Genomic DNA, 12778 nt, shown 5'->3' with positions numbered 1-12778 from the left:
TGTTATCATATACTACTTTTTTGGGATTAATATTCTTGCAGGCAATTGCAGGGGAAAAAATGTAATGGAATTTTACGAAAAACTTTACATAGACAACGACCAACAAGCAACCAGTGTGCAAAAGAAGACAAAAAGTTCACATAAAAAAATAAATAATGCTGAGAACGTGAGTTGCCGGTACAAGAGTAGCGTACACAATGTTGGAGGAACTCAGCAGGTCAGGTAGCATGTATGGACGGAATAAACAGTTGACATTTCAGGCCGAGACTCAAATGAAATTATTTAGCCTGAAACATCAACTGTGTATGCCCCTCCAAGGCTGCTGCTTGACTTGCTGATTTCTTCTAGCATTTTGTGCGTTGTTCAAGATTTCCAGCACCTGCAGCATACCATGTATTTATAAGTAAAATAGTTTGACAAGAAGTCCATTAAGGTGAAATATTCCTTTTGTAATTTGTAGGAATTTTACTATTTTATACTCTTGCAGTATGGTATTGTATCCATGGTTTATTGAATGCACTACTGGGCTCAAGCAGCTAACCTACATCATTAAACTGAGAACTGTTGGAGTTAGTAATAGCCAGGTTTACAGTTGTTTTCTCAGATGGTTATAGCCGATGCCTTGGCATTATTTATCAAAACATAGAGAAGTTCTCCGTGGCTAATAGCTATCACGCAATCAGCATAACGTTAACTGCTTGCTGTGCACAAAATGGCTAACAATATCTCATTGGGTAGGAGCTGCTTTGTCATGTAATAAAGTTTTTGATAGATGCTTTCCAGAGGTGTCATGTCTCACTGGGTTATGGTACTATTTGGCACAAATTTGTTTTGTTACTGGAAGTAGTATGATGTGCATAATCTGAGATAACAAATTAAACTCGCATTGCATTAAAGTGTGATTCTTAATACATGTTAAACTCAGATAATGATTTTGAGGAATAAAGACTTTGGTTCTAAAAACCTTTATCGATGTATGTTAATTTTAAATGATTAATTTACATTGGACTGTTTGAATATTTAAAAACAAATCATGAAATAGACATATAGCTAAATATGCAGGCAAACAAACTATCTCAAATCCCAGAAGCCAAAGAATGAGAAAAATCAGAGCACTCTGTCTGATGTGGTTCTCATGGCATTTTGCCTCATGGATTGCTATCTGACCCTACTAGGTCATTAATGCCATTGGCAGTTTTCTCATGAAAGCCTATAAATATAAACTAAGATCTGGCCAGCTGCCAGTGATTCTTTTGATTCTGTTCTTACCTCAGAGTAGGAAAGACATAGATCTGTGGTCCACTGCAAGGACTGAAGCAGAAGAGCATGAAATACATTTCTGTGGTGGGCCAATAGGAGCACTATGTTGTTGTATTTGTCACCTTTTGGATTGAAAAAGATAGTGTTTTCCTGGTACTGGTGGCCCCCGTTTTTCGAACGTTCGCTTTAAGACAGCTCGCTGTTACGGAAGACCTGCATTAGTACCTGTTTTCACTAACCAAAGAGGAATTTCATTTTTATGAAAAAAAGACGCTCGCTTTATACGTGTGTTTACCCTGGGAAAGACTACCATGACCGTGAAGCCTTGTGCATTCAGTTGTGTGCGCATGCATGTACGTGCCAATTATTTTTTTCTCTCTCCAAATCAATCTTGGCTCGCTGTCTTCCCGATTTTGATAAGTGAAACTACACCGTACATACATTACTTCTACTATATATAGCCTGTGTATTTATCATATCATTCTTGCTTTTACTATATGTTCATGTTATTTTAGGTTTTATGTGTTATGATTTGGTAGGTTATTTTTTGGGTCTGGGAACGCTCAAAAATATTTCCCATATAAATTAATGGTAATTACTTCTTCGCTTTACGACATTTCGGCTTACAAACAGTTTCATAGGAACGCTCTACCTTTGGATAGCCGGGGAAACATGTATATATGATGCACTTCTTGGGCTTCCAGCCGGGTATAGGTGTCGATTTTTAACTGATGCTTCGATGACAAACTCCGCCATCTTCATCAGGGATGATGCCTAGGCACATCTAGTCCAGTGGTATACATTTCAATGGCTTCTTCACCAGGCAGTTCCAAAGCCATTGGTGTGGCACAATAGTCTTGTGCTGTCGAAGTCAATCCAAAACTCATTGTGTATGCAGTGTTCTGCTACCGCCAATTTCTCCAGGTAACCCAAATTGATACACCTCCTGTGCTCCTTGTTGCGGGTTTCCACTGTGCACCCCAGCTGGCCATATTCGCTGCTCCACATTCACAGGGAATCCTGTAAACGCCAGTCATCCTGAGTCCCAGGTAATCTTTGACCCACACAAGCTGGGATTTGAGCTACCTTGTGGGCTTGTATATGGTATTAATGTATTTCTTCAGGATCCTGGGGATCCTTCCAGAAACTGTGGAAATAATGGAAGACAGACAGTAGTGATCAGTCCTTCCTCGTTGTTGGGTTTTCTAGTTTTTTTTTTCTGTCAGCCCTTTTAAGGGCCGATTGATTCCCTCTGCCTCTTAGCCAAGTCGAGTGTAATCATCTTATTTCCTTGTGGAGACTCCCCAGGTCCGAAATGGTTTTTGCACGGTTAATCAAAGTAGAAAGAACTGCTCCACGTTGTGAGACATGATGGTGACAGTTATTGTTGATGTAGAAGTCCATGTTAGTGGACTTCTGATAGACACCATGTCCGAGGCTGGCGTCCAGTTTACGACGTATTAGAATGTATAGGAATGGGAGGCAACCATTCTCCTCCATCTCTATCCTAAGTTGAATGTTTGGGTGTATAGTTATTCAAATGGTCGTGGAACTGTTGGGAATGCCTGGAGTCCATGTGGCTACACTATGAAGGTGTCATTGATGTATCTGAAGAAGCATTTGCGGCATAAGGGTGATGAGCTCAGCATTCTCCCCTCAAATTCCTCCATGTAGAAATTAGCAATAGTCGGCAACAAGGTCAACCCATGGCCACTCTGTCCGTTTGTTCATAGTAGTTCCCCTTTAGAGGAAGTAAAGGTGTGTTCAGAAAGGTCAGTGGTACCCATATTAAACCTTGACCACAGGAGGACCGAGGTGTCCTTGATGGGAACTCTCGTGAACCAGGATACCATGTCGAAACTGACCATTATGTCCGCTGGTGTCAGCTGAATGTTGATTATTGTTTTTACGAAGTCAGTCGAATTTGTGATGTGATGCTCAGAGCCCCCAACAGAGGGAGACAGCATGGTTGTTAAATCCTTAGCAAGGTAGTAAGTCCGAGAATCTATTGCACTGATGATAGGGGGAACCCTGCTTGTATACCTTTAGGGAGTCTGTAAAGCCTTGGTGGTACTGACGCCGGAGGTAGGGGTGGCTTGCATATGACTGTTGGCAGTCTGGATTTTTTTCAGTAAAGTGAAGGTCTTCCTCTCAATCAAATCTGTGGGATCTCGTTGTACAACTTTAAGTGGGATCATCCAGAATCTGTTGAACTTTTCTGTCGTATTCCTCTGAGGACATCAGGACCATTGGATTTTCTTTGTCTGCTGGTAAAATCATGATGGCTGGGTTTTGCCATAATGTCTGGAGGTTGCTCTCATTTTGTAATGTTTGGCTTAAAGGCCCTTTTTGAGGCCATGCAGGCCTCTATCCTTGCCTCCTCCACGGTATCCGGTGGTAGAAACCTAACAATGAGGAGGAACCAGTTGCTACTGCCTGTCTTCCCTATATTTCCACAGGTTCTGGAAGGATTGCCAGATTAATACCATCCAGAAACCTGCTAAGGAAGCTCAAATCCCAGTTTAAGTAGGTCAAAGATGGCCTAGGACTCAGGACGGCTGGCGTTTATAGGATTCCCTGTGAATGTGCAAAGGCGTATATCGGCCAGACGGGATACATGGAGGAAACCCACATCAAAGAGCATAGGAGGTGTATCAGTGTGGGTTACCCGGAGAAATCGGTGGTAACAGAATGTTTCATATGCAATGGCCACAGGATTGACTTTGCCACAAAACTACTGCAGTGCCAATGGCTTTTGGGACTGCCTGGTGAAGGAGTCATTGAAATAAGACTAGAGAATAAGAATCTTAACAAAGTCGAAGGTCTTGCTTTAAGTAAGAACTGGAATATCATAGTAAATAAAATGAGACAGCAGAAACCTGATTGGTTGAAGGCTAACCAGTTAGGAGAGACAGATGACGAGGGTATATATACCTCCAGACTAGACGTTCCTAGGCATCTCTGATGAAGGTGGTGGAATTTGTCATTGAGATGTTGATTAAAATCAACACCTGTACCTGGCTGGAACCCTGAGCAGAGTTTATGCATGTTTTGGATACCACCTCTTATCTGCTGTATGAGATGCAGCTACCTTTGTTGCAATTTACAGGAGAGCTGGAGAATTTCCCTATTATCCTGGCTAATATTTGTCTTGCAGTTTCACTAAAAACAAAATGCCCATTATTTGATTGCTTATTTGTAAAAGCTTGCTAAGATTGTTAGTTGCTTTCCTACTTCCAGTGTTACTGTTATTGTAGTGTTGCTCCACCATCAAATGAGTGACAGCACTTCAAAAATGCTAACTTGGCTTTAAGGTACTTCAAAGAGACATGAAAGACTGTAGATACAAGGAAATCTGCAGATGCTGGAATTTCAGGCAACACACATAAAAGTTACTGGTGAATGCAGCAGGCCAGGCAGCATCTCTCGGAAGAGGTGCAGTCGACGTTAGTCCTGACGAAGAGTCTCGGCCCGAAACGTCGACTGTACCTCTTCCTAGAGATGCTGCCTGGCCTGCACCGAAAGACTGTAGATGCTGTGATCTGGAGCAAGAAACAATCTGCTGGAGGATCAGATGAAGTATCTCAACTAGAAACATTGACTACTCATTTTCCTACATAGCTGAATTCCTCCAGCATCTTGTGCATTACTTGAGAAAATCAGTGGGGAAAGTAGCATTTGTAGGAGGAAAGGAATTGTCAGTGTTTCAAGTTGAATCTCTGCATCAGGGCGCAGCTTGACACGTCTGTTACTGTATGCAACAGTCTGCTGTATACTGTATGTTACTGTTACTGTATGCAACAGTCTGCTGTATACTGTGTTACTGTTACTGTATGCAACAGTCTGCTGTATACTGTGTGTTACTGTTACTGTATGCAACAGTCTGTATACTGTATGTTACTGTTACTGTATGCAACAGTCTGTATACTGTATGCTACTGTTACTGTATGCAACAGTCTGTGTACTGTGTTACTGTTACTGTATGCAACAGTCTGCTCTGTACTGTGTTACTGTTACTGTATGCAACAGTCTGCTGTATACTGTTACTGTATGCAACAGTCTGCTGTATACTGTGTGTTACTGTTACTGTATGCAACAGTCTGCTGTATACTGTGTGTTACTGTTACTGTATGCAACAGTCTGTATACTGTATGTTACTGTTACTGTATGCAACAGTCTGTATACTGTATGTTACTGTTACTGTATGCAACAGTCTGTGTACTGTGTTACTGTTACTGTATGCAACAGTCTGTATACTGTGTTACTGTTACTGTATGCAACAGTCTGCTGTATACTGTGTTACTGTTACTGTATGCAACAGTCTGCTGTATACTGTGTTACTGTTACTGTATGCAACAGTCTGCTGTATACTGTTACTGTATGCAACAGTCTGCTGTATACTGTGTGTTACTGTTATTGTATGCAACAGTCTGCTGTATACTGTTACTGTATGCAACAGTCTGCTGTATACTGTATGTTACTGTTGCATACAGTACTTCAGTTTGTGCTGAAGGTAAGAAAGCTGTTTCTTGAATGTAAATTTTTCCATATTTTGTTCAAAATGAAGAGGATAATTATGTTTTGTTTGATGTTAAGATTTCAAGTTCCCACTTGAAGTAGTTTATGAACGTGGCAATCCCCTGTTCCCTTTTGGCAGAAGATTCCTGCTCAGCTGGCAAATCCAACCCAATATGAGACCTCCAAACTGCTGGTACAGCGGCTTGTCACTAAGGTCACTTAATTTGTTCCAAAAAATTTTTAAAAATTCACTGGAGTGTGTGAGTGTGTACCTTTTATAGTTTGCAAATGGAAGTTTAGGAAGGCCCTCTGGTGCCACCTTATGGCAATCTACTGCCATTGAGTCTTGCTATGATATTTCTTTTGCCATTGCAGCTTTTAAAATGCAAAATGCTTCAGTGCTTCACAATCAATGTATTAGATTTGAAGTTTAACCACTTGTAATGTTGAAAATGCCACAGCAAGGGAAAAACAAAGAAGTATTGTTACTGTAAATCAATGTAAAGCCAGAAAATTACTTGAATTAGCAGGTTAGACAGCGACAGGAGAGGGGAGCAGATTTCATACTTTAGGTCAGTGAGTTTTGATCAGAACACTTGAAAGATCAACAATTGGGCATGCAAATTCTGTGTTTCTCTCTATAGATGCTGCCTGACTTTTTTTTGTCTTTTGTTGCTGTGGTTCTGCTGGACATTGTGGGTGTGCTATGTTGGCGCCAGAATGTGCAGTGATAATCATGGGCTGCCCCCAGCACAGCCTTGGGTTGTGCTGGTTGTTAAGCAAACAACGCATTTCACTGTATGGTTCAACATGCGTCTGATAAATTGAATATTTTGAATCTTTTTTTCTGTTTACAGCAAAGTTTGAGGGGTGAAGATAGGCCAGGATACTAGAATTCCACTAGTGATCTTAGAGTAGAGCCAGTGGGCATCTTGGAATTTCTGTGAACAGATAAATATATGCATGGTTTAATATTTCACCTGAGTGGGAATAGTTTGGAAAGTGTTTCACTCTTGTGGTACTGGTACTGAAAGAATTGGCTTGGACTATGTGCTCAAGTATGTGGTGTGGAGGCCGTGTCATAGTGTGTATATAAAGTGGGGGTTAATAGGTTCTTGATCAGTAAGGGTGTCAAAGGTTACAGGGAGAAGACAGGAAAGTGGGGTTGAGAGGGATGGTAAGTCAGCCATAATGGTCATACTTGATGGGCCAAATGGCCTAATTCTGTTCCTATGTTTTGTGTCAAGTGGAAATGTGAATGTATCTTCTGACAAAAATACTGCTTATTAAACCATGGCTGACAAGGATAATTATTCTCAATCTTATTTATGAAGTTAAGAACAACTGGACAGAATGAATAAGAAAGTGATATTAAATCGGTAGTAAGTACCAGCTATTACCCTCCCCCCCACTATCTTTTAAGTCCAGATGAGTGAAATGTTGACTTTCCATTTCCTTTCACAGATACTGCCTGATCCACTGAGTTTATCCAGCAGGTTGATTTTTCCCTTTGTCCGCCTGCTAGACTGAAGAAATGATTTGCAATATTTTCTTGCGCTTGCGTTGTTTTTGGAATTTGTTTACCTATAAATTATTTTTGTTCGTTTCAGTAACTGCATTTCTCAACACATTGACTCCGAAGTTCTATGTGGCATTAACAGGGACATCCTCTCTCATATCAGGACTCATATTAGTAAGTATTAAATCCATTATTTAAAAGCAAAATCTCTTTCCTCCCATCGTACTGTAATTCTGCACCAGATTGCTGTGCACCCACTGAGATTCCCAGGGAGGAAAATCGCTATTAGAAGGTTCAAGTAAAATATCTTGGTTTCCTTTAATGAATGTCTTTTCCATTTTCAAAGTAGTTGACAGTTTGTAGATTATCTTGTGTTTACGACAACATTTAAGGCATTGCCTTTACCTGTATGAATTGATTAAAACCTTAAAATATTCAGCATTCACAGAAAAACTCAGTGAAGAAAGGTTAAAATGAATCTGTGCGTGAAACCAAAATGGTCTTTTTTCATATGAAAGAAGTGTTGCCGTTGGTAACATTTTCCTCCAAATGACATTGGATGCTGAGATCACCAGGAGTTTTAAATCACAAGCACTAGAAAGGCTGCAGATGCTGGAAATCCAAAGCAATACACATACACAATGCTGGAGGAACTCTGCAGGTTGGGCAGCATCTATGGAAAAGAGTTTCAAGCTGAGACCCTTCTTCAGGACTGAGAAGGAAGGGGGAAAATGCCAGAATAAAAAGGTAAGAGGTTAGCTAGAAGGCGATGGGTGAAGCCAGGTGGGTGGGAAAGATAAAGGGCTGGAGAAGAAAGAATCTGATAGGACAGAAGAGTGAACAATAGGAGAAAGAGAAGGAGGAAGGTACCCAGTGGGATATAATAGGCATATGAGAGGAAGTGAAGGGTCAGAATGAGGAAGGGAGTGAGAGAAAGAAGTTTGTTCACTGGAAGGAGAAATTGAGATTCATGTCATCAGGTTGGAGGCTACCCAGACGGAATATAAGGTGTTGCTCCTCCAGCCTGAGGGTGGCCTCATCTTGGCACAAGAGGAGGCCATGGATTGACACACCAGAATGGGAAACGGAATTAAAATATTTGGCTAATAGGAAGTCCTGGCTTGTGGCAGATGTTGCGGAGGTGCTCGGTGAAGCAATTCCCCCAATTTTCGACAGGTCTCTCCAATGTAGAGGATGCTGGATGCTGCATAGGGAGCACTGGACACAATAGACGACCTCAGCAGATTTGCAGGTGAAGTGTTACCTCCCCTGGAAGGACTGTTTGGGGCCCTGAATGGAGGTGAGGGAGGAGGTGTATGGGCAATGTAGCATTTAGGCCCGTGGCAGGGATAAGCGGAGGAGAGCTTTTATACAGATGTAAACTGTTTATATATTTATGTAAAAATGAACAGAGGCATCTGAGAAAAAGTTGGGAATAAAGAGGTGTGAAAGTAAGCAACAGAACAAGGACGATGGCTTATTCTGTGCCTTGTTTCAATTCTGTGTGTTATTCAGAGATCCAGTGTATTTGCAATTGGGAAACACTAGCTCCATAACCAAGTAATCTTTGTTAACATTTACTCTTTGCTTAGACAAAGTTCTAATCAAGTTAATCCATCCTGTCCTTTCAAAATCACCACTTTCCTTTTTTCTTTCTTAAACAATCTAAAGTTAATGTCTACATCAGCTATCGTCACACTCTCTACATTACAAAGCTTGTTCCATTCTCTTGCAAATAGCATGCACTCAATCTTTACCCTGTGGTATTCATTCCTCATCCCCAACTCGGAAAATGCTTGCTGCAATTGGTATTGATGAAACTAATAGCGTTGAAGACATTAGTTGAGGAACTGGAATGTTGCTTGTCTTACGGATTATGGACGAGTTTCTGAGTCTGATCAGTGAAGTTTTCTGTGGTGGTCTTTCCAGAAAAAGCAACATGAGCATGTTCTGCAGGTGAACAGTAGCTGGGATGCCTGACCTTGTGTAGGTTGCTCTGTTTTAACTCTGCAAATACATTGATGTGCATACTGCCGCACGTTCATCTGTAAACCTTGTTCCCACTGTAAGCAGTAATAATTTTACAAGAGTAACTGGAACTGTAATTGTCCTTTGCTCCTCCTTTATTCTTGCAGGCTACTCCTGGACAGCCACCTACATAAATAGGGTAAATGCAATTAACGTTAGCTGAGTTGTTAACTGCTACAGCCCAAGGCTCTGAAATTCTGCTTCCTTCTCCCCTTTTAAGGTGCTCATTAAAATTTAATATTTGATCAAGATTTTGTTTACTTGTTTCTTCCCTACGGCAGTATTACCTGCCAACTGGATGTTTTGCAGCGACTTGCCAAGATATATTCATCAGAACTTTCCTCTACTATCCTCTGCACAACCTTTGCAAAGTCAGGATATACACAGAGAAAATAACTAATCAATTCTGTTCCATAAAGTCTCATACATTCCCAGTGTGGCAATACATGGCTGTTCCTTTATCATCCTTGGTTCACTTAATGGATCTAATTACCTGACAACATTATGCAGTCCCATGTATTATCACACAAGGTGTAAGAAGGCCCTCGCACCTTGATGGTATCTTGAGAAAAGGGCGTTAAATTTCATTCTTGACAGTAATAACCATGATCTCATTAATTAACTTAAAAATGAAGATCTGGATTTTTTTTTTACTATGTTACCCATGCAGTCTTTCTAAATATGTGAACCTAGAGGTACGTGTAAACACCTGTATGGATGAAGTGTGTGGAGAAACAGCTTGATTCTGCTTTTGTTCAATTTTCCATTCATAATCTTGAGTCAGGATGTTTTTCTTGGAGCTGAATGCTTGGCTGAATAGAAACTGGTATAAATGCTAGATATTCCTTGCCACAGCTAAGCTGGCTAAGAATGCATAACATGGAATTAAGTAGTTTATGTGACCAGTGCATTTCATAGAGGAAGGCTGATGCCTTGCTAATGTCATTAGAAGGGCTCATTTGTTATATTGGTGGAGACTGTGAAGTCCAATTGCTTTTGGAGTCCAATTACTGATAACATTGTTGATTTGCATGGCCTTTTTTTATCTGCATGTTCGCACAGAAATTTATATTGCAACTTTGTGTAATCATAAGGCAGTAGGCCATTATTTAAGAACACCAGAAAATGCTGTTTTGTAAATTTAGCAGAAGATCCTTTGATTTTTGGTTTCGCAAGCATATTTCCTCTACTAGAAGCCTTTTATGAAGCCTCTGCTAGTTTCCCAGCTGCTCATCAGCTCAGTTTCCTGTTTTTTTTTTCTAATTTTTGTTTTTATTGAAGGAATGACACAATACGGAATATATAATGGATTACATTTTCCTCCATTTTGCTTTAGTATCGTACCCCCAAAACAAACCTCCCCCCCCACCTGCCCTCCCCGAACATATCATGGCAGCTAATATATCTACCACACAACAATTCACAAATACAAGTACGGACATTTCACAACCGTACCCCCACACTACTTCAATACGACAGCTCATACACATCTGCGACATGTCAGATGATCGAAAATACACTCATATTTACAATTCATCAACCACCCTGTGAGGTAAATTATAAGTGTGTTAAATGGGAGGCAACTTCCTAAGTACAATCAAATGCCCTCAACTAGTAGGTAATTCCTTAAGACTCCCAAAATATGATAAGAAAGGTCCCGATTTCGAATAGAACTTTTTCACAGACCCCCTCAAAGTGAATTTAATCTTTTCTAATTTCAGAAAAAACATTACATCTTCTAACCAAGCAGCAGCAGTTGGGGGAGTGGCAGGTTTCCAAACCAGCAAAATTCTCCTACGGGCCAATAGCGATGTAAATGCAATGATATCCGACTGGCTTGCATTTAAACCCAAATCATCATCTGCCACACCAAATACAGCTATAAGCGGGCAAGGTCTCAGTGTCACTCCCAAAACCTCACTGATAATTTTAAAAACCAGTGCCCAATAGTCATCAAGCCGAGGGCATGACCAAAATGCATGTATTAAACCAGCTGGAGAGAAGGAACACCTGTCACAGCCAGCGTCTGTCCCAGGGTATATGTCTGCAAGTCTGGCTTTACTTAAATATACCCTGTGTAAAACTTTGAATTGTATGAGCCCCAGTCTAGGACATGATGATGAGAAATGAACCCTATTCAATACTTTTGCCCAATATTCTTCCGCAAGGTCCATACCGAGGTCGTCCTCCCACCTACTCTTAGTTTTGTTTAGATCTTGAACTCCCAAAGACATCAGCTGAGAGTATAGTTCAGAAATCAGCCCCTTTATTGTTAAAGCTAAGAGTGAATTTTTCCCATAACATAGCAGGTGGTAGAACAGGAAAAGAGGGAAATTTTTCCTTGACAAAGTGGCGAATCTGCAGGTATTTAAAGAAATGATTATGCGGAAGGCCATACTTACTCCTCTGGTTATCAAAACTATCAAATATGTTATCAGTATACAAATCCTTAATGCGCAGAAGACCGTTCAAACCCCATTGTCTAAAAGCTGAATCGAATGTGGAAGGAGGAAATAAATGGTTTTTATGAATGGGGCCCAAAACTGAAGCTGATATCAACTTATAGTGGCAGCGAAATTGATTAAAAATTTTGAGGGTAGAGAGCACGACCGGGTTAGATGTGAATTGAGAGGATTTCAATGGTAAGGAAGAATACACCAAAGCTGGAAGAGACGAGGAGTGGCAAGACCGTGACTCAAGCAGGCACCAGATTATATCTGGCCGGTGAAGCCAAAATAATACTTTTTGAATGTTCAATGCCCAGTAATAATGAATAAAGCTGGGAAGACCCATTCCACCTACATCACGACCTCTTCGAAGAATGCGCTTATTAACCCTTGGGACCTTATTTTCCCAAATAAAGGAGGTTATAGCTTGATCAACTGATTTAAAAAATAACTTAGATAAGAAAACTGGCAAACACTGAAACAAATAGAGAAATCTAGGAAGTATAGTCATTTTCACTGACTGAATTCTCCCAGCTATAGTAAGGGGTAAACTGCGCCATCTCTCGAAATCAGCCTTCATTTGGCTAACCTGAGGCCTGTAGTTAGCTTCAAACAGAGATGTAAAAGAGCGAGTAATATGTATTCCTAGGTATACAAAACCATCTTGAGATAAAGGAAAGGGCAAGGATTCCTGTCAGATCTGTAGGGCCAAGTTATTAATGGGAAAGCATTTGCTTTTTTGAAAGTTCAGTTTATAGCCAGAGAAGGCTCCAAATTGACCTAATAATGACACAATAGCAGGACTACTACCTATAGGGTCGCTAACATAAAGTAAGAGGTCATCCCCATATAGGGAAACACGGTGTTCCATGTCCCCTCTTCTAACACCTTGAAATAATGTAGTTGACTTAATGGTAATAGAAAGAGGCTCAATTGCAATTGCAAAAAGAAGAGGGGACAGTGGGCAGCCTTGGCGAGTGCCACATGTTAATGGGAAATAGTCAGA

At 40.6% G+C, this 12778-nt stretch overlaps 1 protein-coding gene across 2 annotated transcripts in view; it reads left to right on the top strand.

The window, feature by feature from the left end:
* LOC134355474 (suppressor of tumorigenicity 7 protein homolog) overlaps positions 1-12778 on the top strand; it is a 142444-nt gene that overhangs the window by 39136 nt on the left and 90530 nt on the right. For both annotated transcript variants that reach the window (XM_063065408.1, XM_063065409.1), the window contains exon 2: positions 7389-7471. In XM_063065408.1, coding sequence (XP_062921478.1) covers positions 7389-7471 — 83 coding nt within the window. The remainder of the gene's footprint in view (positions 1-7388; positions 7472-12778) is intronic.

The sequence above is a fragment of the Mobula hypostoma genome, chromosome 13 (assembly GCF_963921235.1).
Source record: "Mobula hypostoma chromosome 13, sMobHyp1.1, whole genome shotgun sequence".
NCBI lineage: Eukaryota > Metazoa > Chordata > Chondrichthyes > Myliobatiformes > Myliobatidae > Mobula > Mobula hypostoma.
Note: the sequence above shows the minus strand (reverse complement) of the source record. Positions and strands in the feature narration are given on the sequence as shown.